At 37.6% G+C, this 26,170-nt stretch overlaps 2 protein-coding genes across 6 annotated transcripts in view; both read left to right on the top strand.

The window, feature by feature from the left end:
• Nucleotides 1-16,411, top strand: part of atp11c (ATPase phospholipid transporting 11C (ATP11C blood group)) — a 64,706-nt gene extending 48,295 nt beyond the window's left edge. The window contains exons 14-31 of one of the 3 annotated variants that reach the window (XM_082177481.1): nucleotides 958-1,145; nucleotides 1,237-1,308; nucleotides 1,458-1,531; nucleotides 2,110-2,213; nucleotides 2,330-2,511; nucleotides 2,600-2,866; nucleotides 3,375-3,552; nucleotides 3,659-3,761; nucleotides 4,236-4,381; nucleotides 4,481-4,540; nucleotides 4,963-5,090; nucleotides 5,175-5,310; nucleotides 5,755-5,820; nucleotides 5,917-6,020; nucleotides 6,553-6,709; nucleotides 11,326-11,434; nucleotides 13,118-13,149; nucleotides 13,930-16,411. In XM_082177481.1, coding sequence (XP_082033607.1) covers nucleotides 958-1,145; nucleotides 1,237-1,308; nucleotides 1,458-1,531; nucleotides 2,110-2,213; nucleotides 2,330-2,511; nucleotides 2,600-2,866; nucleotides 3,375-3,552; nucleotides 3,659-3,761; nucleotides 4,236-4,381; nucleotides 4,481-4,540; nucleotides 4,963-5,090; nucleotides 5,175-5,310; nucleotides 5,755-5,820; nucleotides 5,917-6,020; nucleotides 6,553-6,709; nucleotides 11,326-11,430 — 2,070 coding nt within the window. In that variant the 3' untranslated portion in view covers nucleotides 11,431-11,434; nucleotides 13,118-13,149; nucleotides 13,930-16,411. The remainder of the gene's footprint in view (nucleotides 1-957; nucleotides 1,146-1,236; nucleotides 1,309-1,457; nucleotides 1,532-2,109; nucleotides 2,214-2,329; nucleotides 2,512-2,599; nucleotides 2,867-3,374; nucleotides 3,553-3,658; nucleotides 3,762-4,235; nucleotides 4,382-4,480; nucleotides 4,541-4,962; nucleotides 5,091-5,174; nucleotides 5,311-5,754; nucleotides 5,821-5,916; nucleotides 6,021-6,552; nucleotides 6,710-11,325; nucleotides 11,435-13,117; nucleotides 13,150-13,929) is intronic. The other 2 variants (XM_082177482.1, XM_082177483.1) reach the window with 2 other exon arrangements.
• A 557-nt stretch (nucleotides 16,412-16,968) lies between these two features.
• Nucleotides 16,969-26,170, top strand: part of mcf2a (MCF.2 cell line derived transforming sequence a) — a 30,252-nt gene continuing 21,050 nt past the window's right edge. For 2 of the 3 annotated variants that reach the window (XM_082177484.1, XM_082177485.1), the window contains exons 1-4: nucleotides 18,360-18,913; nucleotides 23,321-23,389; nucleotides 23,572-23,686; nucleotides 24,061-24,151. In XM_082177484.1, the coding sequence (XP_082033610.1) occupies nucleotides 18,820-18,913; nucleotides 23,321-23,389; nucleotides 23,572-23,686; nucleotides 24,061-24,151 (369 nt within the window). In that variant the 5' untranslated portion in view covers nucleotides 18,360-18,819. Of the gene's footprint in view, nucleotides 18,914-23,320; nucleotides 23,390-23,571; nucleotides 23,687-24,060; nucleotides 24,152-26,170 lie in introns of all 3 variants that reach the window. The other variant, XR_014208076.1, reaches the window with a different exon arrangement.

The raw sequence follows: 26,170 nt of genomic DNA on the forward strand, positions 1-26,170 counted from the left end.
AACTCCAAAACTATAGCAAAGAGAGTCAAAAGGTAGGTATCGTTTGATAGAAAACGTTTAGTAAATATACATTTTCATTTCATTTGGGCATTTTCATGCTGAGAAACTGCTGATAAAAGACAAAAAAGTGTGCTCAATGGAAATTTTACATATCTTTCTTATTTGACATGCAATAACTCAGGAAGGAAATAAGGTAGGAGGACAATTCTTTTTTTGGTGAAGTTCACCTACATGCGAGCTGCATCTAGATCCAATTTTGTGGTGATAGCATAAAGTAATCAAAAGTTACAGTGTTTGGAACTAAGGTAGCTGTTTTGTTCAGCCCTTGACACCTGGAAGACATTTTTTAAATAGTTGTTTCCAGACATACACAAAATATAATATCTTTATATCTAAGTGTTGGATCTAAAGTTTCGTCAAAGCCCAAACTAGTCATGTTTGTTGTATTCGACTCCGTGAGACCTTTCAAATGACATATGACACATGACTATCTGAGCAGTATGATGTTTTTATCACATTGCAGTACATAATACAATAAATATTTCATAAATTATGATTTTTTTAAATTTATTTATCAGCAAATTACTCAGCACTACTTTGGAGTTAATCAAAGTTCAGACTCTGCTTAGTAATTTAATTATGTAAATTTAATTTTTTTTAAAAATCTTTGGGTTTAAAGGGTTAAAAAGTAAATTACATTACATTAACACTACCGTTAAAAAATGTGGGGTCAGCAAGATTTTTTTTTTCTCTCGTTCATCAAGTTTGATCCTAAACTTTTGTACGGTATAATAATTTATATTATAAATGTTAACAAATGAAATGAAAACAATGTTGAAAGCTAAATTATTCAATTATTTACCAATTAGCTTTCATGTTAAAGGTACTTCAAGTTTTGAAGTAAACATGCACAAATATGCATGTTCATAAGCAGCTTGTTATTTTTCTGTCTGCTAGGAGAAAGAGGAGTTGTTTCTGCGGGCCCTGTGCCTGTGCCACACGGTGCAGGTCAAGGAGGACGGAGCGGAGGAAACTCCTAGGGACCAAGTTGATGGTGTTGATGGGATGTTTCCCCAGCCAGAGGAGGAAAGATGTTTCATCGCATCTTCTCCTGATGAGATTGCACTGGTCAAAGGAGCCATGAGGTGGGACCATGATATGCAGTTTTCATTTCTTCTTGTGGCTGATAATGGTGGGATCGCTGGCACTTACTGACATAACTTTTATTCTGTTTAGATATGGCTTCACCTTTCTTGGTTTGGAGAGTAAGAACATGAAGATCAAGAATAGGCAAAATGATATAGAGGAGTAAGTTATGATCATTGACGTATATTGCTAATATACTTCTTCAGTTCTTACACCCATGGATGTTTTTTAAACCTGGAGCGATATATAACGTATTATTATTATTATTATTATTAGTTTTGCGTATTTTTACATATTATCTTACTTTTCAGGTATAAATTGCTCCATGTCCTAAACTTTGACCCAGTCCGACGGAGAATGAGCGTCATTGTGCAGACCAAATCAGGTGAGCTAGAGATCATTAGTGATGCTTGCTAAGGCTTTTGCTCTTGCTCAAATGCAGGGTTAGAGATTTGAATTGCTTAACTTGTCCTGCACCATTTCTGCTGTTGACATGAATGATAACTTAAACCATGTGACTTGAGGTGAAGTGACCTTTTTAGAGATCAGTAGTAGATGGACTGAGCAGGAAAATGCCAAAGGTTTACATTGAAGCCGGAACCCAAATACAGCTTGCAATTGTCTTTCTTTCCTTTATCAACCAATAGCTGCACAATTATTTTATTTTTTTTAGTTCGATTTTTTTATTCTTAATTTAATTGATTTCTCATTTTTTCCGGTTTTTTTTTTTCTGTCACAGTTAAAATGCTACATATTATCACATCAGAATGAGTTGTTGTTAAGTAAAAAAAAAGATAATTTATGCAAACAGTCTCTGACTGCTCAGAACACCTCAACCACTTAGCAACTCCACAGAACATCTTAGCATTGTGGTTGTGAGTTTTGCAGATGATGTAAGAAGCAAGTTTGTGTTGTAATCTGTAACTCTGAATGTCTCTCACCTGTCTTCTACTGTTTATTTAGGAGAGACGCTGCTTTTCTGTAAGGGAGCCGATTCCTCCATCTTCCCAAGAGTCAAACCAGAGGAGGTGGAAAGGATTCGGTTGCACGTTGAGCGAAATGCAACGGTACAGTAGATTACAGAATGTTAATGTATTGCAGTGGCTTTCATTTTCAAGGATGTTATGACCATATTGACTTTTTAAATATTGAAAAAGCCTAATTGTGTGTTTTCGCTCACCAGGAGGGTTACCGTACACTGTGTGTAGCCTTTAAGCAGCTGAGCGCTGAGGAGTATGCCGTGGCAGACACCGGGCTGAGGGAGGCGAGACTGGCTCTTCAGGACAGGGAGGAGAAACTCATGGCCATTTATAACCAAGTGGAGACGGGCATGAGTTTGATTGGAGCGACCGCTGTAGAGGACCGGTTGGTGACCTAAATGGCTATTTACATCATGTTTTTGTCTCAAAGAGAAGCCCTGGATAGTTTAACATCTTAACATCTTGTGTCCCAGACTTCAGGAAGAGGCAGCGGAGACCATGGAGGCCTTGCAGGGTGCAGGGATAAAAGTTTGGGTGCTGACGGGGGACAAAATGGAGACGGCCAAGTCCACCTGCTACGCCTGCCGCCTGTTCCAGAGGGGTACGGAGCTGCTGGAACTGACTGTGCGGACACTGGAGGATGGGAGGACAAAGCGCGAGGACAAACTTCTTGAGTTGTTACGTGACTACCATAGAAGAGCAGTGCAGGACGCCCCACCTGTCAAAGCAGGGGTCACCAGGTCAGACCCTTGACCTCTTACTGGCTTTTTAGTGAATTTCGGTACAGTTTAGGAATGGACTATATAATAGGACCAAGTAGAGTTTTATTTTATTTTATTTTGTTTTATTTATTTTTTATCAATATAAAAATCAGTTAATATTGAATGTACCTGTCAATATTGAATTTATACTCATTTTCCCTATTTTCACATTTTTGACTACGTGTCACCTAACGCTCATCTAAGTTGATGTTTAAAAACATGAATAAATGTAATGACAAATATAGTATTGAACTAAAGTTATGATGCCTTAGTTCACTTGTAGAATTTAAGACAATTGTTTTGAATTATTACATGTTTTATTTTTAATTTATTTAGACAAAATTGTATAGAGTTTTAGTATCTGCCATTTATCAGCTATCAGTCATAACATGAACATAATTATAGACTTATCATATCGGCCAGAATTTTAATATGGGTGTATTTAATGACCTAATTTACTGTGTTTTTTTGTTTTGTTTTTTCACAGGAGTTGGTCTACATCAAATCAGGAGTACGGCTTCATCATAGATGGTGCTACGCTGTCGTTGTTGATGAACCCACCCCGTGATGCAGATGCCTGCCTGTACAGGAACCTCTTTCTGCAGATCTGCCAGAACAGCACTGCCGTCCTCTGCTGCCGCATGGCACCCCTGCAGAAAGCTCAGGTCACACCTGCAGGCTGACACTTTGGCATCTCTTTATGGTGCCTATTATTAAATGCACTTATACTTTATGAATTAGTTGGCTAAAGTTCTCTTTTACTCACTTTAGATCGTGAAGATGGTAAAGAACTCTAAAGGTTCCCCAATCACTCTCTCCATTGGCGATGGGGCCAATGATGTTAGCATGATTCTTGAGGCACATGTGGGCATTGGTGAGATCTCATTGTACATACATGTAAACTACTGTTAAAAAGTTTGGCCTCAGTTACTTTAAAAACGTTTTTTTTTAAGAAATACTTTTAAAGAAATAATTGTATTCAGCAAGACACAGAATATTTGTATGTCAAATAAATGCTGTTCTTTTGAACTTTCTATTCATCACAGAATCCTTTAAAAAAAATGTATCACAGTTTCCACAAAAATATAAAGCAGCACAACTTTTTTTCAATTTGGAAAATATTAATAAGTGTTTCTTGAGCAGTAAATCACCATATTAGAATGATTTTTGAAGGATCATGAGACAAAGAAGACTGAAAATGATGCTGAAAATTCTGCTTTTTCATCACAGGGCTAAATTATATTTTAAAATATTTAAAATAAAGTGTGCATATCTTGCTTAGGATGATTATTTAATTTTTTTGGGGCGATGGAATGTGATGGTGGTGTTTGTTCTATTGTGTGTTCAGGGGTTAAAGGAAAGGAGGGTCGTCAAGCTGTGAGGAACAGTGATTATGCCATCCCTAAACTCAAGCACTTAAAGAAGCTTTTGCTGGCTCATGGGCATCTATACTATGTGCGCATTGCTCATCTTGTCCAGTACTTCTTTTATAAGGTACATCTGGCATCCAGTGACCCATGTTTCAATCTATAAATATATAAAGGTAGTTATTTTAGTGACACTCTTAAACCTTTTTTCTATTCTCTCCCTTAGAATCTTTGCTTCATATTACCTCAGTTCCTTTACCAGTTTTTCTGTGGATACTCTCAGCAGGTATGTGCAACTAAAGGACCTGTTAGAAGACTATGTCCCAGCAGGTCCCTCTCCTCTGCCTCTGTTCTTGACTTTGCGTCTTTCCTCTGCATTTATCTCTGCCCTTCTTTGAACTGATATTTATATATATCAGTTGTGTCCCATCTTTTTCCTTCTTTCTCCTGTAGTACTGTCACTTCTGCAATCGATAAAAAAATATATATATATAAAAAAAAAGAGAAACAGCTCTTAACCAATTCTCAGCTGTGATTTCCTGTAATTGGTCTAATGGATCTTGACATCACATTTTCCAGCATGTGTTTTGTATATTAAGCGACCATTGCATGTGGCCACACAGTCAGATTGTGTGCATATGTGTGATGTCCTTATTGTGGTATTAACCTCCCCGGTGCCCCCGTCCTTTCCCTCGCTCCCCTTCCCAGCCCCTGTACGACGCAGCCTATCTGACGATGTACAACATCTGCTTCACCTCCATGCCCATTCTGGCCTACAGCTTGCTGGAACAGCATATGGCCATCGAGGTTCTGCTGGACAATGCCACCCTCTACAGGTGCCAGTCTGCACTGCAACTCTTCTGATTATTTCATTTGTACCATGCTGTTGCTGATATACTGTGTTTTTATCCTTCTTACAGACAAATAGCCAAAAATGCCATGTTACGCTGGCGCCCCTTCCTCTACTGGACAGTATTAGGAATTTTTCAGGGTCTCATGTTCTTCTTTGGTGTCCGTTTCCTGTTCAGCAATCCAGCACTGCAGGATAATGGGCAGGTTAGAGCTGGTTTGCTTTTTAAAATTGGGCATGAAACAGGAGTCGCAATAGTGACATGCTATACTCTATTGTGGCATACTATATCCGCGTGAAATGGCTTCTCAAACTAAATTTTGGGTGGGACTTGATTTTGTCTATCGGGAATTGATTGGCTTGTTGGATTGTTGTGGTTTGCTATTGCTATGATGTCATATGATTGACAGGTTGTCCCACCCTCATACAAATAAACACCTCATCAGAGAAGAGAAAATATGTTACAAGGGGGAGGGGGAAGTTATTTTGATTAAAGGTTACAAGGGCACCTGAATAATTTTATTTATTTTTTAAATGTTCACAGATAAATAATGAATAATACTACAATATTCCATGATTTAATGGTGACTTTAAAAACGATATGAATGAAAAAGCGGGAACTGCATTTGATTTACTCCTTCCTTTTACAGGTCTTTGGAAACTGGTCTTATGGAACAATTGTCTTTACAGTCCTTGTTTTCACTGTGACATTGAAGGTTGGTGCCTTGATTAGTTCATCTCAAACTTCTAAACTATAAGAGAAGTATCTCAGATCTTCATTTGTCAGTGACTGACTCTTTCCCCTCTCCCAGCTGGCTTTAGACACGCGGCACTGGACGTGGATCAACCATTTTGTGATCTGGGGCTCATTGGCCTTCTATGTTTTCTTCAGTTTCTTCTGGGGAGGCATCATATGGTGAGGAAAAAGTCTCCAAAATCCTTTCTTCTCTATTAAGGGCGCGCTTGATTTTGTCCATCAGGAATTCATTGGATCGTTGTCGTTTGCTAATTGCTGTAAATCTCATGCGAGTGACAGGTTGCAGGAAGGCGAGGGATAATTACCCAGCCCTCTTGCCTTTGCACACGTCATTAGAGAACTTTTCACTTTTTAAGCTGATACTATATTTGTAGTTAATTTGAATGGTGGATTTCTTTACGGATAATTCAGACTGAGACTACATATTGCGGTCCACTAGGGATTTTTTTTGTGTGTGCTGCTTCCACTGTACAACTCTGATTGTAGAATGAAGCAAATATAATTATCAGTAAAGATAAATTAAATTAACCTACGTTTAATCGCATTAGTTAACTTGTCTAACGCTCTTTCTTTCTCTCTCTCTCTCTCTCTCTCTCTCTCTCTCTCTCTCTCTCTCTCTCTCTCTCTCTCTCTCTCTCTCTCTCTCTCTCTCTCTCTCTCTCTCTCTCTCTCTCTCTCTCTCATTTTCTAGGCCATTTTTGAAGCAGCAGCGTTTGTACTTTGTGTTTGCTAACATGCTAAGCTCAGTGTCTGCCTGGCTGGTTATCATCATCCTCATTCTCCTCAGTCTGCTGCCAGAGCTCCTTTTGGTGGTCCTCCGCAAGCCCAGAGGCCCCCATTCACGACAGGTATACTTCTCCCTCCGATTTTTACTCCTCTCGGACTTCCTCAACTCTTTAATTTCTACCATTTCCATCCTATTCTCCCTTATTCTTCCTGATTTACCTTCTCTTCTGTTCTTCTTTCATCTTCCACCGTGTCCTAACCAGGCATGACGTGACGCAGTCATGGCCAATTAGAAGATATTTGATGTTTAATTCACAGTTATGTTGACCAGGATTTTAGGACCAGTGTAGGCAGGCAAAATGCGCTGTTGCTTGGTGTGGTCATGGCTGGTTAGCACATAAATTCTGATTGACATGGTAGAGAGATGGTTTGTGTCATTTGTTGCTTTATCACGTCACACCTGTTTAGGACACGCAGTCACATTTAATAATCCCCTGTACCCCCAGCCTTATTTTACCTTTTAGGATCTTACTTTTTTTATTTTTTTTATTTTTTTTTATTCTTAAACTCTGTCTCTTCTCAAGTGTCTCTTTTCCTTACTTCCCCTGACTGTCATGAATTACTCCATTGACTTTTTTCCTAACAGAACTCTTGCCTTGTTTCAAAGCTCTGAACAGTTTGGATTGTTGGGGTTGGTCAAACAGACAGGAAGTCAATCAGTCTAATTGTTACTATCACTCTTCTTCGATGTCCTATCCTACTCTCCTGTAGCTTTTTGTCCCATGTATCACTCTGACATAAATACTTGCATCACTCTGTGCTTTTGTCAGTGGCTACCCAACCAGCTAACATGTACCACAGTTAGAATCTATAAACAATAATTAGACCCCTCCAGTAATTTGAATTATTTAAAGGAAGTGAGCACCCGCTGTAGGGAGTCGCTAATGTTTGTGACACTAATTAAGCAGCCTTTCAGGCCAGAGATGAGCATACGGTCCTCATCTGCCCCCTGCTTCCTCACAGGTAGGTGTCGCTTCCCTTCCAAGAATGCCACGTGTCAATTAAAATGGCTTACGGGGAGAAATTTTGTGTCATTGATGTCAATGTGATAATGATGTCAATTATTCAATTGTCAACTTTAAAAATGGTTTTATAATTACAGCCTAATGAACTCCGTTAGATGAGAAACTTGGTCTTTATTGACCAATGTAACTTGTAAAATGTGATACGATACATTGTGTGTAGAGGTTATATCACAAGCTAATTTGTATTACAGGTCCCTAGAAAGACTGAAAACATGAATAAGAAAAAAACATAATTACTCTATTACACTCTATTAATACATTGTAAAGCAATTTTTTATTAATGACTGCAGCTTGTTGAAAATGCTGTGAAAAGTATTTGCAGTTCAGACATTATGCAAATGAGCAGTGATGCTGGCTTAAAGTCAAGCTCTGCTGAACTTAGTCACACCGTCAGCTGTTATTGAAAATGAATGAAAATGAAACAACTATGCTCATTAATATAGAACATGAGGTCACAGGTGTGTTTATTTGCATTTAATACAAATACAATTGCAGCTCATCAATTCAGAATCTACACTACCATTCAAAAGTTTGGGGTCAGTACATTTTTCATCAAATAATCCTGTTCATCAAATAATCCTGAAAAAAATATATCACTGTTTCCACAAAAATATTAGGCAGCACAACTGTTGTTATTAACAATAAGAAATGCTTCTTTAGCAGCAAATCATCATATTAGAACTTTGCCATTACAGAAATAAATTACATTTTAAAACATAAAATAAAAAAACGCAATGTTTTGATTTCACAATCACAAGTACACAATGTTACTGTTTTTACTGTATTTTTGATCAAATAAATGCTGCCTTGCTGAGCATAAGAGACTTCTTTCGAAAACCTTAAACAAAATCTTACTAACCCCAGACTTTTGAATGGTAGTGTGTGATTTTTTTTTTAAATGATTAAAATTCCTGATAGTTTAATATTGTATTCTGTGGACCATAAATGTATTATGTGATTTATGTGGCAATCAATTTCCACCAGGAGAGTTAGTCTGTTTTATAGATAGATACTTATTTATGCTGAGCTGGTCAACTTTCTGCTGAATCAAACCGCACATAGTCAGGGTTCTAGTTACTGGAGCTTTTCACTTGCATATTTAATTGCGTGTCTACCACATTTCTCTTGTTTCTCTCTCTCTACCCCCATAACTTTACTCCCACCCCTTCTTACCCATGATCTTCTTTTAATTTTCCTGTCCTCTTTGGTCTCCTGCCCACCTGTGTGCTGTACCATAGATGAAACGACGTCTTCCTTCCTCTGGGACATCCACTATCTTCATGCTGTCGCAGACTGCTAGCACTCACAGCTTTTCCTGGAGTGACTGAGGTCTCTCTGCCTGCTCCTCTTCTGCTTTTTGTCTCACTGTCCGACTTTGGGTTGCCTGTCTGTATCTTCAGTGTCCTGCCTGCCGTCTCTCCACCCGTTTGTCTCTGCTCCCTCTTTGTAAGATGGTGTTCTTCGCTAGCTCAAATGTGTTTGTCATAGGTTCTGGGTTTGGATTGTGAGTCAAACGGTGTATCGTGGTGGCAGTTTTTTGAGCGGGTGTTTGTCTTGAGGCGCTGTGCAAGAATTGTCCCCAAAAGCTGAGCCGGGCTGTTGGGTGGTCCTCAGTGTGCGTCTGTAAGGGCTGCAGGGTATGATGGGGATTCCTTCAGCTGCCTGTTCCAGGTGCCTGCTGTCTCTGCATGCCCAGCCAGGAGAATGCAGCACACAGGGTTTCCTGCATGCGTGCTCGGCCCAAACTACTCCACTCCCCACCCAAACCACTGACTTTATGGGTACATTTGGGCTGCTTGATTCAAAGTGAGATCTTGTGTGTATGTGAGAGAGAGTGTTTGTCTTGTTAGTGTTGGGGATCCAAAAAAAAAGACGGAAGAACAGAGAAGAAAGGGGCATTTTATTGATAATTTTATATATATATATTTTATATATATGCGATATGCAATTTAAAAGGCAATACAGTCATTAAAATATCATCATAATTAAACATAAATACACCATAATGCGATTTATTATTTCTTTCTTTTTTTATTATATTTTTATCATTTGAAATTAGGCGCTAAATACAGTACAATAGAATGGCTTCGGGGTCCAAGGGCAACACCGGTTCTTGAATTAGTCAGAGTGACGCTCAAATGAGTCTCATTGGTCTACATTGCCTCTATGGGTTCCAATTAGAATGTTACCCAAATATTGTATATGTGTATATATATATAATATACACTCCCTTTCAAAAGTTTGGGGTTTGTAAGAATTTTTAAATGTTTTTTTTTTTTTTTGAAGTCTCTGAAGAATACAGTAAAAACTGTAATACTGTAAAATTTTATTACAATTTAAAGTGTTAGTTCACCCAAAAATGAAAATTCGGTCAGTAATTACTCTCCCTCATGTTGTTCCAACCCCGTAAGACCCGTAAGAGAGATATTTTTGATTAAATCTGAGAGCTGGATCACTCCTCCCATAGGCTTCTAAGACACTATAACTTTCTGGCCCAGAAAATGCATTATAAAGACATCGGTAATATAGTCCAAGTGACTACAGTGGCTCAATCTTAAGTTTATAAGGCGACGAGAATACTTTTTGTGCGAAAATAAATAAAAAAATAACGACTTTATTCCACTATTCATTTCCTTCTCTCTGGGCCTCGAGTTAGTTCACGTAGTGTTTTAGCGCAGTGCGTCTGTGTTGTACGTCACACGTAGGCTCACTATTGGCCAACGCTGGTCATGTGTGTGACGTGCAACACAGACGCGCTACGTGAACTAACTCAAGTTATAGTGTCTTAGAAGCCTATGGAGCAGTGAGACAGCTCTCAGATTTAATCAAAAATATCTTAATTTGTGTTCCGAAGATGAACGAAGGTCTTACGGGGTTGGAACAACATGAGGGTGAGTAATTACTGAGAGAATTTTCATTTTTGGGTGAACTAACCCTTTAAATAACTGTTTGTAATGTATTCCTTTGATTGGTTAAGCTGAATTTTCAGCATCATTACTCCAGTCTTCAGTGATACATGATCCTTCAGAATTTGTTATTATCTGTGTTGAAAAGACTTGTGCAGCTTAATATTTTGGTGGAAACTATGGTAAAAATTAAATAAAATTCAGGAGTCTTTGATGAATGCAAAGTTCAAAAGAACAGCATTTATTTTAAATACAAATCTGTTATAAAATTATAATTGTCTTTAGTCACTTTAAGTATTATTTCCTTTGAAAAACAATCTTACTTTTACATTTACATTTTTATACGGTAGTTTAGTTAGGATCAATTATTAGGCACTACTTTAAAAGTAGATATACAAATACTAATTGTTAACTGAATCATTAAGGAACTGGAATCGGAAACCATCTCTTGGTGGGTTTATATTGTGAGTTTCTTTGAGTGTTGGCTGACTTTTGTATGGGTCAAAAAAGGGATGAGGGATTATGTTAGAAAAATGGCCATTATGAATTCTTCCATGAAAGTTAATCTGTATGGAAACTATAAACACGTTATTGTGCCCTCAAATATGAAATCTCATCGTTATAAACATCCTTCACCATGTTTTGCCTTATTTTTAAAGGATTTATTGTACCGCAGTTGTGTGTTTGAGTGGGTATGTGTGTGTCCGATCCATCGTGTTCAAGTGTCTTTCACCCACCCCCTTTCAGAAAAAGCCGGGTCAGTCGAATGTTGGGGGCAGCCATTCCTCTCAGTCTTCAGCCAGACCCCTGCTCATGAGAACCTTTTCAGACGAGTCCAATTCTGTCAAATGAACAGGTACAAGACCCCAGACTCTTACAATCAGAGCCCCAATTGAGTGCCTGACCCTAGTCATCCACAAGGGATTTGCCTCGTAATCGGTGCAGTTCCTCCCCTTGGGTTCAGTCGGGCCCCCACTGTGGGATGCTTTTAATTTCCTCCAAATTCTGCTGTGGAAATTCTCCCTACCTCAGGATGAACTCACATCGGTTGGCTGAAAAGACATTTAGTCTTTGACTTAAGAAAAAGAACACACCACAGCTCAACAGTGTCTGCCCACTTTGTGTTCCACAAGTACATCCCCATTGATTTTTCTCCATAGAGATTTAAAAATTCTGCACCTTAGAGATTTAAAATTTCTTGAACTAAACTATCCAGCTCTGAGATTGACAATTACAATTACAACATTTGATTTGATGCAAAAAGTATTTGAAAATGTGAAAAAGACATACAAATTAAACTTTGCGACTAATTTGTTTTCGGGAACACTTCATTTTACAGTGTCATTGTTACATTGTAGTTACTATAGTAGTAACTATAAATGATCCATAATTACATGCAACTAACCTTAAACCAAATCCTAACCCTATAGTAAGTACATGTAGTTAATTATTATTGCTCAGTACTTCATAGTACAATTACAGTGTAACAAAGACACCTTAAAATAAAGTGTAACCGTGTTTTCTTATTGGATAAATCACTAATGTCTTTTATGCTTTAACACCACAAAAATCCCATAACAACTAGCATTAAAAAGCTAGGTAGATAACTTGCATTACTTTGCTAGCCTCTACAAGCCTGAAAGAATAACAGCCCTGTTCCCATTCCCTAACAGACTTCTCTGATTTGGGATTGGTTCAGGATTGTGTATAGTATATAGGATTGTGTACTTACTTTACCAGGAATTTTGCAAAGAAACAAGTTAACGTAATATTTTCTCTATGGAGATTTTTAATGGGATTTTTACTTTTGAGAATCCTGCTGTTGCATTTTATTTTAGAAAGGATCAAGAGTTACAGGACATATGACCCTGTAGTATTTTCATATACCTAATTAACGTATGTATTTAATATGTGACGCTACTATAATAATAGACTGCAGTGCAGTACTGTTGGCTGTAAGGAATAAAAAATAAACAAGCAGAAGAAAAAAAAATGAATGGATGAATATTAAATGATCCTTTCAGCCTGCCAGGGGAAGCTCCGCCCCTCATTATGCTTTGCATGTGCTCCTCAAGTAACCTGTGATTGGGTCCGTATTAACTGACTAAACCAGTTATCTGTCGTGTTGTTCTGGTTAACCTCATTTATATGTGTGTGAATGACAACATGAGTGTGGTTGTTTTGTGCAATATTTTAATACATTGAAATGAAACCGCAGTGTCATGTTGGTCTTATCGTGTCTTTTGCTGTGTTGGGTATTTTATGTGGTGTGGTAGTTTGTAGTTAGGATTCTTTTTATTTTAATGTTTTTGTGACTATCGAAGTTGGCTGTCTAACCTTTGTGGGACATTATTTTGGTTCCGGTGATTGTTCCCCTGCATTAATGCTTCGCATTTTGCATGATGATATGGGTGTTTTGCATGTTCGCCTGTGCCTGAAGCTTTTGGGGTCAAATTTGTGATGGTTGTAATAAGTTATTGGTGAGGCTGTAGATAGGAAGTACTCACCAGCATTAAACTTGCTCTTCTGTTCTTCTCAGCTGTCAGAGGAAACTTCAACTTACACAGACAGGTAAAGTGCTCAATATGATCTAAGGAATGTTCTGGGTTCAACACAAATTGATCTGGGATAGCATCTACGTTTACCGAGAAATCCATCCAAAGGAATTACGCCAGTAATGCATTACCAAAAATTCATCTGACAATTCGTTGAACAATTTTGGCCACTTTATAGGACAAATAACACATTTTGTATGGAAGATAAATGTAAATGATAGACTTCCATTGGTAGCTGCTAATGCATTTCTAAATGCAAAATCAAAAGTGAATTATAGGTATGAAGGTTTTTCAGCAAAAGATAATGCCACAGCCCTTTTACTCTATTTTTGCTTGTCATGTAGCATCGATTTCACAGTCAAGTTTAATTAAAAAGCCATTTTGCCAGCGGTGCATTGCCCGTTTAATGTCTGTGGTAATTGACAGCATCTGAGACATAGAGGACTTGTTTTAAATCCAGGACATTCCATAAACCAGGATTCAAATCCGCGTTTTATTTGGACTAATAATATGAGCGAATCATTCCTGATACCAGATCCTCCTGTGATTAGGATGGGTCATTGGTGCAGATTAGTTTGATTTGATTTAGGGTTGGTATTGTGTACAGAATTGTCTGGGTTTATGTGTTTGGGTTGGTTATATTTGATAAATCAATCAAATAAGAGATCGACACATTGTTGCTATTCAGACTTTAATAAGATCTATCCTCTTCACCTGTTAAATACTTTGTTACATTATATGCTAAACAGTTTTGTGCGCAGTGGTGATTTTGTTGTTGTTGTTGTGTACACCACAGATGGCTGCTGTCACACCCCTCTCCTATAAGCATCTGATGGAGCGCTACTGATGGGCACGGACAGCTTTCGGTTAAGACTACTGATGGGACCCTCGCATCTTCCAGGGTCGCTGCCCTTCCTCCTGCCTGTTTAAATGAAACATGACAATGGAACCACATTAAACTGCTCAGACCAGCAGTCCTCTTTCCACCTTTTCTGTCATGTCCTTTCACTTCTCTCAAAGCCTCTCATCCCAGAACGATTCCACGGGAACTCTTTTCACAACGTTTTCTGCCCTGCCCTACTGCCATATTCTCATATTCAACCGTATTGTGATAAATGTGTCGCTGGAGAAGTTGTCCGTAGCGCTCAACTGCTGCAGAATGTACCGACCCTGGTTCATTCCTTATTGGCTCTCTTGCATGAACCCCCCAAAAGTCCTATAATTACCCTTTTCCTTCTTCAACATGCTCTCTAGTTTTCTTTACTTTGTTAGCAGACAGTTGGCCCCTTTTGTGATCGGTTAACAGGTGTGATCACAATCCCAGATCATAGTTTAGAGTTTTGTGATATGTAGCTGTTCGAGATCCCTAAATGTGAGCTCTCTCTAAGATGCTGCACTGAGGGCACTGACCCTATGGGTATAAAAGCTGCCTTTCAACAACTTGCTGTTTGTTCAACCACATGGAGTTCTGGGATATCCCATGGTGCCCAACAACTCTGTACATGTACGTGCGGGTGTGAAAAATCGTACTAAACGTACTTTCACAGTTAGTTTTCAATGTTACTCTTTGTTGAAACGGGGATCAGTTTACAGTTGGATTATATATGTAAGAAATGTACTGGTGAAAAGTGGAAATTATTGCTTGATGCCAAAAAAAAAGAAAAAAAAAAGCGGCCGACCATCTCTCTTCAGTTTTTCCTTGAAGGTGAATTATCCGTGGTAACGGCACATGCTAAAATAAGTCCTCAAAGCAAATTTAATTGTGTATTTTCGGAGTGAGCTTCACTGTTGAGCAATGTGTCAGCTCTAAATACCAGGCCAGAACTCAAAAATGCACTTTCACGTCCACATGCATGCATTTTATTGTTTTGAGGTTACTGAATGAATCACTTAAAAGGGGTGGAGCTTAGGTCCATGTTTGCCCCCTAGTGGTTAAGAGCGAATGGATCTTCATTCTACTTTCTTCACTTCTGAATACATTCCATTTCTACGTGCCATGATTTCATCACATTTTATATTATAATTGAATTATTTTATTCTTGACTATGTGATTCTTTTTTTTACATATTTATTGTACCTTGTAATTATACTCATAAATGTTATATTTTTGTCAGATGAATTTCCTTCTCTTAAATTAATCATTATCAGCTTGTGCCATTTGATTTTTTTTTTTGATTTTTTTTTTTGATTTTTTTTGTGCAATCCGCTGTTGAACAGATTGGTTTTCTATATCTTGTAAGCCTGAGCAGAACCTGCAGACCAGCAGCTCTGGGCTCTTTCTCTGATCAGAGATCAGTCCGATAGATCCTATATGGTGTTAATGCAGCTGAAATCTCTGTGTCCCTTTAATATGAGAGATCTATTTCGTTGTTCTTTCGGCTTGTAGCCCAAAATGGGTGTTAGAAGAGCCAGTGTGTTTCTTGATTACGTTTCTCTTAAAACAATGCCATATGAAAAATGCCCCCATTCCAGCTTCAACTATCTTCAAGTGTGTGTGGATTATCCAAGGGAAAGTGGTGTGTGTTAGACCTCTGACTGTGTCATGATGCTAAGCATCTTAAGCTCAGCTCCAAATCTTGGGACGGGCTTAATCCAGCTGTATCACAGCCCAGCGTAACCACCAGGCCTTCTTTTCATTTCTGATTACATCATGAATTAGCTTTCCAGAGAAAATATATCAGAGCTCTATTTGCTTATTAACTAGACATGTAAGGCCAGTTGGGGTGATGTTTTAGTGTGGACATTAATCCAGCGTGAGCCCCTTTTTTTTTTTTTTCTCTCTCTCGCGCTCTGTGCATGTGTGACCACTAATGCCACCACTGGACTGAACCCTGGTGAGATGAAGACATTCACGTGTTTGTTCAGCTCAGTTTAAGAGGGGTAAATGGAACTTGCCTGCAATGTTTGAAATTTCCAAACAGACCTTTAAATTACTTCAGAGATGCTATTTTCAAAGCTTATGATAATTCTTGGATTCTCATGTTGCCTGAATATATATAAATATATATGAAATTATTTGATTGTATTTTTAATGAAAATTTTTGAGCCACTTTTTGTAAGAAAAAGAAAAAGTAAAAAAAAAAAAAAAGCAGAAAAAAAGGCAGCCTGATTGTGGAGCGTGAGGTAGGGCTGAGGTGTGTTGCTGTGAAATGAGTCAGGCACTAACTCGGTCAGCCCTGCTCCCTCCATCATGTCCCTCAGGCTCCAGCTGATCTGAATGTACCTCTCAAGACCAGTCTGTTTCAAACTTTTCTCAAATAAAAGCTGTTTTGAAAGAAGACATTTGTGTCTGACGCTTTATCTTTTTTGCCTAGGATTTCTCTGTTGAGTTCAATTGTTGTTCTTGTTTTTACAGTTTTTTTTTAAACAGCTGCTTGTTTAATTAAACATGCAATTTACAGGGTTTCAAAGTAAATTATACCACATTACATTATTTATTTGTTTAAAAATTAATGTGTCATGCCATAGAGACTCGTTATTGGACAAAACAAGCTAAAGATGATTTAACATTTCTTTAAAATTTAACCAGTTACAGGACCTGATGTGATGTTTTTGTATATAGATATAATTATATCTTAATATATATAAATCCTATTATTATTTAATTTTATTTATATATATATATATATATATATGTATATAAAGTTGAAGTTCACAGTTTATATATATATATATATATATATATATATATATAACTGTGAACTTCAACTTTTATTCATAAACATTAAGATTTTATGTTGAAGTTTACATGAATAATAATAGGATAATGTGCATCCAGCCGGTTGTTATCTCAGAATAAACCCAGACAGGGTGATCAGGTCTTGTATCAGCTTGAATGGGTTTATTCTGAAATAACCGGCTGGATGCACATTATCCTAGTTATTACACGGCCACTTGCCACAAGTAAATAATGATACACAGACTATTGATCTGAGTTGAAATATTTTATTAGGTCTTTAAACGCGAAGCTTCAGCGGAGAGAGCAGTTGCAGCGCGGCAAGTTCAAACTAGATGGACATTTAAGGGATAAGGTACAGTCATACCACTTATTACTTAGCATTTCGCTACATAAATAATTATGGGGATACTGATTTTGATATTTTGATATTGTTTTGAGATTAAAGTTTTAAAATCGTACCTGTTTGTTATGTTTGTATAATCCAACGGTGTACAAAACAATAGTCGCAAAATGGCAGCAGCTGTGTTTGTATGAAACGAGAGAGCGAGTCCACGGTACTGGATGACGAAATTAAATAACTGTACACAAAATATTTATTTGACTTTTAAAAAAATATATTTTATTAACTCACCAAACACAAAACTTTCCTAAGCGTATAGCGCTGCTGACTTCAGTAACCCGGATGAGCCTGTTATCTTTTTTCAGCGTTGTTATCGGGAAATAACATGGCCTACCGCTGGATGGCCTGATTGACCAATCAGAATCAAGTATTCCACAGAGCTGTGTAGTAAATACTGATATCTTAATAATAATAATAATAATGGTGATTATACATTCATACATTTCTACCTAAAATACAAAAAATGTTCATGAGTAAAAGTTGAAGTTCATAATAAAAAAAAAGAATGATAACTTAAGTAAAATCTTCCTTGTCCATGTCTTGTCCATGTTATTTTTGTGGTATTGTCCTTTATTTGTCTTCAGATGTTAAAGTTAATCTCTCCTGCTCTCCAACAATTGGAGAGGATGTGTAAAATAAATAAAGATTGTAATGCCATATGCTATTTCAAATCAGTAGTCTCTCATGGACATTGGATGTGGTTGTAGAAGCATAAATAGTGTGTTCTTTGTCAACAATGCCTCTTATTCATCTAGCTGTTTGTCTTTGTGCAATTTTCCCGCACGTCATACTTTTCTGTATTCTGAACAATGAAACTTCTTAGTCTTGGAAGAAAAAAATAGTTTTGCTGTCAATAGTGATATTCAGAACAGCCTGCCTGTTTGTGTGTGTGTGTGTGTGTGTGTGTGTGTGTGTGTGTGTGTGTGTGTGTGTGTGCGCGCGCTTGTAAGGCTGAGAATGGGTGTAATACAGCATGCAGAGATCCTTTACAGCAGTGAGAAAGTCACTGCCTATGTGGGAAAACCGACCAATGAGGAGGGTGGATATCAGCAGTGGGCGGGGTCTAAACTCCACAGTGGAGTAAGTCAATGGGGAGGGAGTTGGCGGAGTGTCAATAGTCTGAGTCTAACAGCGATGCAGATCTGACGCACTCTATCTCACAGGAGTTTGCAGCCGGATGGAGTGTGTGGGGTGTGTGTTTTAAGAGAGCAGACCGCCAGCACAGTGGACAGGAAACCCTTTTAATGCGATTCACTTTTGGGACAGGACCTCATCATCTCTGCCCCTCCCTTATGTGTGTGTGTGTGTGGTTTTTGTAAGCTGAGATGTGATATTGCAGTGCTCACCAGCTGCAGCAGGCTGTTTGCCATACAGTAGATATTTCCAGATAGCGTTTCCTCCAGCGGGGGACTGTCCGTGCTGCTGGAGTTTGTGGATGCACTTGCTCCTGCTCAAGGTGACTTGAGGAGTTCATAGGCACGGAACTGAAGTGGAGCCTCAGCTGGGATCGGATCTGTGGAGGTAGTGAAATGAATCCTTGGTGGAGTAGGATGTGAGGGCCTGACAGGCCCAGAGTCAAGTCACTCCTCTCCGGGAACAGCCAGGGAATGGGCTCGGCCTCTCCTCAACAGCCCCAAAAAGACATGGAGGGCTATTACAGCCTTTTGCAGGCAGGCTCGGAGCTGGAGAGCACGCTGCAACGTGAGTATATGTTTACATGTATCTTTAAAACTACCACTTTTACATAAGGAGAGCAGGTTCTCAGGATGTTCACTGGTGTGTTATGTGGTATTGCTGGGATTATGTATGCTATTTACAGTTTTGGCCATAACCTAGATTTGATATTTGATAATCTGCATGAAAGATGTGCAAGATTCAATCTTTCTGTAATGACATGCATTGGGAATTCCAGAACCATATGTTGGAATTCTGCATGGATAAACAGTTTTCTATTGAAAAGCATAATGTTTCCATGAAATCTCAATATTAAGAGTGTTTTGATGGGCTTAAACAGTAAGCTTTCAGTTTATAATCATACAATGTGAATTTTGGCCAGCAGTGAGATTTGAAAATAGAAGTTGTACTGTCCATTTTAAAATCAAGGCACGCTGAGACACAGAAAGTAGAGCACCGGTATTATTAACCCCCTGCCCTGCTCTCTGTCTCTCAATTCGGCTTTAAACCCAGAGGATGTTCCTTAGACAATGACTCAGCATCTTCATTTTTAGCCAGTGTCTTTCCACAGGCGTCACTTAAATGCATTTAAAGGTCCAAGTCTGAATCACTCAATTCTGTTGTGTGTTATGTAATATTTACTATAATGCATTATGTAATGCTTCGGATTCCTCGAAGTGATTGTAGCAGGATTAGCATTGGCAGTGTGGCTCGGGTCATTGGCATCTGTCTCCATGTTGGTGTTGTTTTTATGTGAGTGTGAGTGTCACGTCTGTGTTGAAAAGTAACGCTGTGGAAAGGTGTTTATTATGTTGTAATGATGCAGTGTAATACGAAACTGTAGTCCCTCTCAGGCCGAGACAGGTTCACAACAACAACAGAGTCATTGTGAACACATGTCTGGCTGGTGCATGCCAGAATGTGTTCAAAGAAAGTCAGATGTTAGTATTCTTCAGTATATTTGACACAATAAGTTTACAATTATGATGATGTGTATTTAAATCTGAACTTGCTTTCTAAGTTGCCGTTTCAAAGCTAAACTGTTGTGTTCCGAATTCTCTGTGTTGTTAATCCTCAGATCTGAACTCTCACCCCTTCATTCCCACAACCACATTACATTAGATCTGGCTTTAAATGTTAATGGGTTAGTTCAACCAAAAATTATCTTTCACGTTCATCTTTGGAACACAAATGAAGATCTTTTTGATTGAAATCTGTGAGCTTTCTGTCTTTCCATTGACAGTCTACGCAACTAAAACTTTGACGCTACAAAAAGTTAATAAAGAGACTGTAAAACTAGTCCAAATGAATCGAGCGGTTTAGTCCAAATTTTCTGAAGAGACTTGATCGCTTTATATGATGAACAGGTTTAATTTAGTTTTTGGGTGAACTATCCCATAAAGATAATATTTAAATGTAATTTAAAATGTATTACAAAAGCTTTGATTTGCATTGTATGTTATAAATGGAAATTAACATGTGCTAATCATTCATGACGCTTCCACATTTATGCCAAACATAATTTGGACATTAAACCACACTTAATTGATGAATATTATAGATAAAATATTTAGCCAAGTGGCACAGATGATTCACTGTCAAGGTGATTTTTATTGTATGATTTTTAGTGAAGTCAGGTGTAGTTCATCACATTAAAAGGATTGTTCATTCAAAATGAAAGTTCTGTCATCATTTACACAAGTTGTTCCAAACCCGTATAAATGTATTTGTTCTGCTGAACACAAAGGAAGATATTTTGAAGAATGTAACCAAACAGTTAATGGGGCACCATTGACTTCCATTGTATTTTTTTCCATAAATCAATGGTGCCCTATATCAGCTGCTTTGTAACAAACATTCTTCAAAATATCTTCTTTTGTGTTCAGCATAACAAATAAATTAACAGAGGTTTGGAACAACTTGAGGGTGAGTAAATGATGACAGAACTTTCATTTTTGGGTGAACTATCTCTTTAACCACAAACATTTGACAACCAATACATTTCTTTTTTGTGGAATGTTTTACTTGGTATATTTCCACTTGGCTTGATAGGTAGCCAAGTGTACACATACAGGTGTAAGTGTAACTAAAGTGTCAAAATACTTTTGAGCTTGTAAATAAAAAAAAATTAAAAAAAAATTTTTTTTATCTAAGCTTGTTGTCACTGTCTGTGGTTTAGTGCTTTTCTAAATTTAAAGTAGAAAAGCTCATGCAATAATCCTCTTAACATTCAAGCCCATTTAAAAATGTCTACAATGATGTTTGTGAAACAATCAGAAATGGTTATTATTTAGCCTTCTCAGAGGTTTTTTTGTTTTTGGAACAGCACAGTTTGAATTAACAGCCTTTCTCAAAATGCATCATTAATGCATTTAATATATACTTCAGCCTTTAAATATAAACTATATACTTCAAATATAAACACAATTATCTCAACACGCAATTATGCATCACTGAAACCAAAAAATACTTTGTTTTGTCTTAATCTGAGCGTATATGAGACAAACAACCTGTCTCTTACAGGACAGATCAAAGTCTATGTGTAGTTACTGAATCTTAGATTTGTAAAGCAGTACAGGTTTGTTTAGTGAGAAGCTTTCTGAGCTGTAACTGTAAAGGCCCGTTCACACTGTTAATGATAACTATTAGCGTACACACCAGCTTACGATGTCGTGACGTTCTGTTTACTCTGCGTGCTCTGCAGTTTTGTCACCTGTCGCTTTAAATGCGTGAGCTCTTTAAAGTAGGATGGATTCTGATTGGCTGTCGATGTTTTTATCGTTCAGCTGGAAAAAATCATTCAGAATGTGATTCCCACGATATTGTTCTCTGTGCTGTTATTTTTGTAGTTGTGGTGTGGACTCTATTCTTTTATTCCTTTCTTTCTTTCATTCTTTTAGAACTATATCTTTATAGTTATGGTGTTAATTGGGCCTTTAGACATGCCACGTCACATGAACGGAACCAGAATGTTTATTTTGCACAGACTGGATGAAATCTCTTGAACACACCCTCAAAGGAGTGTAAGCTGTGGTTTTCTATGTTGTTTTATAAGGGCGATGCTGCCTAAAGTTAACAGTGTCAGGCCAGTGCTGGGGTTTTTTAATAAAGCCTGAAGTCACATGAAGAACAAACAGAGAACGATGAGCAAATAGGCTACTCCAGTTATTAGTGCCTAAACAGACTCAATGAAAAATAGGAAATGTCTAAATATATTAGTTTGATTAATGATTAATCTTTCCACAGACCTTAAACTCTATTTTTATCATTGCATAGCTTAGTCTAGTTTAAATACATCTCACTAAAATTGACTACAATTATTTATTTATCTTGGTTAAAAATGGTCCCAAAAGTCTCATTAATTTAGATTTTGAGGTGTATATATACTGTATGCAGTATTTAATGTTTTAAACTATCGAAACTGTCTCGAGTGCCATTAAATATTCTGGCGGGACTTCATTCACATTCATCTCTGCCCCAGCAACATTGTACCTGTTGGAAACTCATCAAACTTTAACGTCAGCATTCATTTTTTATTATAATAGGTTAAGTAGTGTTGTACCTGCCAGTTTTTTTTTTTTTTTTTTACACATTACAACATGTTTGTTAGCATTCTGCTAGACATGACCGTATATTTAAGATCAATAGCATGTTTAACCACCCCACACCCTTAAACCAATGCACTCACACACACATTTCTTCTCTTCTCTAGTTTGCTTACAGTTGTCAAATAAACCTGACATTGTATATTATATTTACATATAATATATGTTTGACTCCTTGATGAATTGCTTGAAGTCATTTCGGAAAAATGCATCTGAATACATAAATGTAATTGTGTGTGTTTTTATTTTAATCTATCATGTTTATAGTATAGAATGTGGGGAGCCTTATAGTAGGAGAAAAGAAGCTTGATTTCTATGTAACTTGATAAAGTCCTGAAATAAGCAATCTCTTCTACAGCGTATTGCGTTTCCCCTTGCGGAATTCATTGGTTTTTGTTTGCCACAGACACAGGAAGTGAGTTGATGGTGAAGTCACTGGAGACCAGTGTTGCTGTATGTGTAATTTGAACACATCCTCTATTGTCAACCTCCACTTTCAGTGTATTGTAGCATGAGATGAGGCTCAGAGGAAACCGAACCACCGTCTATGGCTTCAGTCCATCCTGATGGTTCTGCAGGCATGAATGCTTAAGACTCATTCCCACTTACTACTAATGTTGTCAATATTACTGAGGAGTCCATTAACGGATAATAACTTTTGCATTTTATATAGCACTGTGAATTAGAGCTGTACTTTGTACATATGAACACTGGGTGGTGCTGCTCCTCAAATTTCACATAACTGTGACAAAGCCACACAAACTCACAGAAACATGACCTAAAGCTTGCTGCTGTATTATTTATGTTTGTGATTTATATGTCTCCTCAGAGGTCACTGTGCCTGTGAGTCTGCAGGAAGTGGCCGGCTACATTGAGAAACAAGTGGCCTATTTATCAGGTGGGGTTTCTGTTTTCTATTTTTTGGAGATGTAAAGTACATTATACATGTGGACTAATGGCTTGTCTCATCATATCAGATAAACTTCATTAGGATGAGATGTTTGAGATAGGATACATTTCAGCTGCCACAGAATTTGTCTTTGACTTAGTAATAATTTCATGTGTTTATTTGGATTCCAGGGGGATGTGGTGAGGACTCTAGTGTCATCATCACTCTCCCAGAATGCTCTGCTTTCAGTGACATTCCTGAAGAAGCCCTGGCCAAAGTTCTTTCATACCTCACACTGATCCCGAGGTCTGTGTCTAATATTTACAAGCCTCTCCATCTCACTGCATTGCAGTACATCAAAAGTCCCTTATGTATTCTCTTCACATAATGCCTTGCAAAAGCCCTTACACAAATTGAGCTGTTCAAATTCACTATGGCAATGCAGAACTGTTAGATTTCTAAATATGCAGAGATCTGTGTAGTCACATTGTAGACACAATGCAGTCAGTACCTTAGGGTAAGACAATGTGTGTATATATATATATATATATATATAAATATATATTGCAATGCAAAAAATTCCAGTGTACATTTACATACATTATACATATTTACAATGCCGTGCGAGTGTTTTTAACCAAGAAGTTACTGTGATACCTGATGCATTCACATGTTTTCAGAGCACGGCAACCTGGTGTAAAATTTATCATCATTTTAGACCGAAGATTAGATACTTGGACCTCAATCAAAACAGCACTGGCAAGGATAGCGGTGAGAGATTTATTTTATAATATATTTTTTTTATTGAAGCAAAAGGCTATGAAGTGTCATTTAGAACGATAATTTTATTATTATTTTGTATTATAATTTATTATTTTAATTTTTTTATAATAATACACCATATATATATATATATATATATATATATATATGCAGATTCCTTGTTACATCTGAAATTGGTTGTTTGTAATGTGTTTTAATTCCTAATGCTTTCTAAAGGTGTGTTCAATGAATATTATAATGTATTATAGCCTAACTGTGGTTAAATTATTCATGAGATCAAACAATGCATTATAAGGTGCATTAAAAATGCTTTTATAATGCATTATACATAAAGGTTTTAAGTGTTGCCAAGTTTTCAAATATGTTTCTGAAGATATATATATATATATATATATATATATACACAATATATATATATATATATATAATTTTTTTTCTTTTTTTTTTTTTTTTTTTTTACAGATTTTTTGGGGCTATTGATGTGTTTTTAGGATGCATTTTTTCTAAAAGTTCAAAATCTGTGATATTCTTGAATATAATGATCCTAACATCATCATTTACTTATAATTCAGAAAGTGAAAATAGTTGCAGCGTAGATGTTCAAGTCATTTGCACTGATTGCATATTTATTGTAGTTTTGAAAAGCTTAATAGAGCTAGGCAATAAATGAATAAATGAGCACCATTGACCCTTATTTGTCCTCTGGGGATTGAATGCACCACGCGCCTGTATTTACTCCGCTCTGCTAAACTGCTATTGTCGCTGTCCGCGGTGCTGAAGTGCATCAGTGCAGTTACAGTACAGTACAGTACAGTATGTGCTTACTGCCCATTTCTCTGAGCTTTAGCCTGAATAAATAACTAAATGCGGCAGTTCTGACTGAAGTTTGATTTTAATAACAGCTTGCAGAACAGTGTGTGAAATCCGAGCTCACTGCGAGGCAAAGGGAATGCATGAGTTAGCACAAACCATGCGCAGGTTTTTACATGATGACGCTCTTGAGGCGAGGGAGAGGTGAGGAGACCGCAGGAGAGACGGTGCTGCCACCCTCCCGACGCTGCGGCGATGAATCCTGCAGACCGTCCACTGCGCCGGGCACCGGGCTGCCACAGCAGGATGGGCGAGGTCTTAAAACATCCTCATAAAACATCGATAACTATGAGTGAGCGGAACTACAGGCGAGGACCCCCGAGGATCCGCCGCTCCACGGTAATGTGTCTGGAGTAGTTGCAGTAAAGAGTTGGACTGAAGTTTAGATGAGCTCAATGCGGCAGCGCGAGCTCATAGCGGTACACTGCGGCGCGACGGACGCCTTTAGCTTAGTCATTCGTCCTGGGTATATGCTAGCGAAGGCGTTATTTATTCACGTAACCTATAAAGATATGTATTATTAGGAATTTAAGCGAAATCCGAGTGAATATTGTCGCAGATGATGCTATGTTTACGAATACGTAAGGACGAATCAATGTCAAGTGGTGTCCTTTCAGTGTGCTAAGATAAACTATCGCGACTTCCTGTTTCTGTTGTCAAAGTAATAAATAAGGCTGGTTAGACCGATATGTTTCAAATACTTGTCATGTCATTCAGCTTATGTCTTCTCTATAAGCTGTGTTGTTACTGTAGATGTCACTGAGAGCAGCTAAACAGACTGGTGATCTTATCATGTTAACTAGTTTTAGTGTTGTCTGATCAATTTGATTGACAGCTTGTTGATGTCTCTCCAGACTTATTGTCAGTTGTCTTTGTGACTGATGTGTGCTGTCTATGTCCCTACGGGACATGGAGTAACATCACATTCAATTCAATGAGTAATATATGAACTTTAGAATTTGTACCATTTTTTTTTTAGGTTTATTTCATGTAGGCTAGCCTACTGTATGTATCCCATATACAATGGGGTCCAAAAGTCGGAGACCACATTGAAATTCTGGGATTTAAACCTGGAAATGGATAACAACAGAAAATATGTTAAATTTAAATTTGTGACATTTGATCATGTGAACTCAT

Source organism: Leuciscus leuciscus (genome assembly GCF_965113295.1).
Source record: "Leuciscus leuciscus genome assembly, chromosome: 8".
NCBI classification, from domain to species: Eukaryota; Metazoa; Chordata; class Actinopteri; order Cypriniformes; family Leuciscidae; genus Leuciscus; species Leuciscus leuciscus.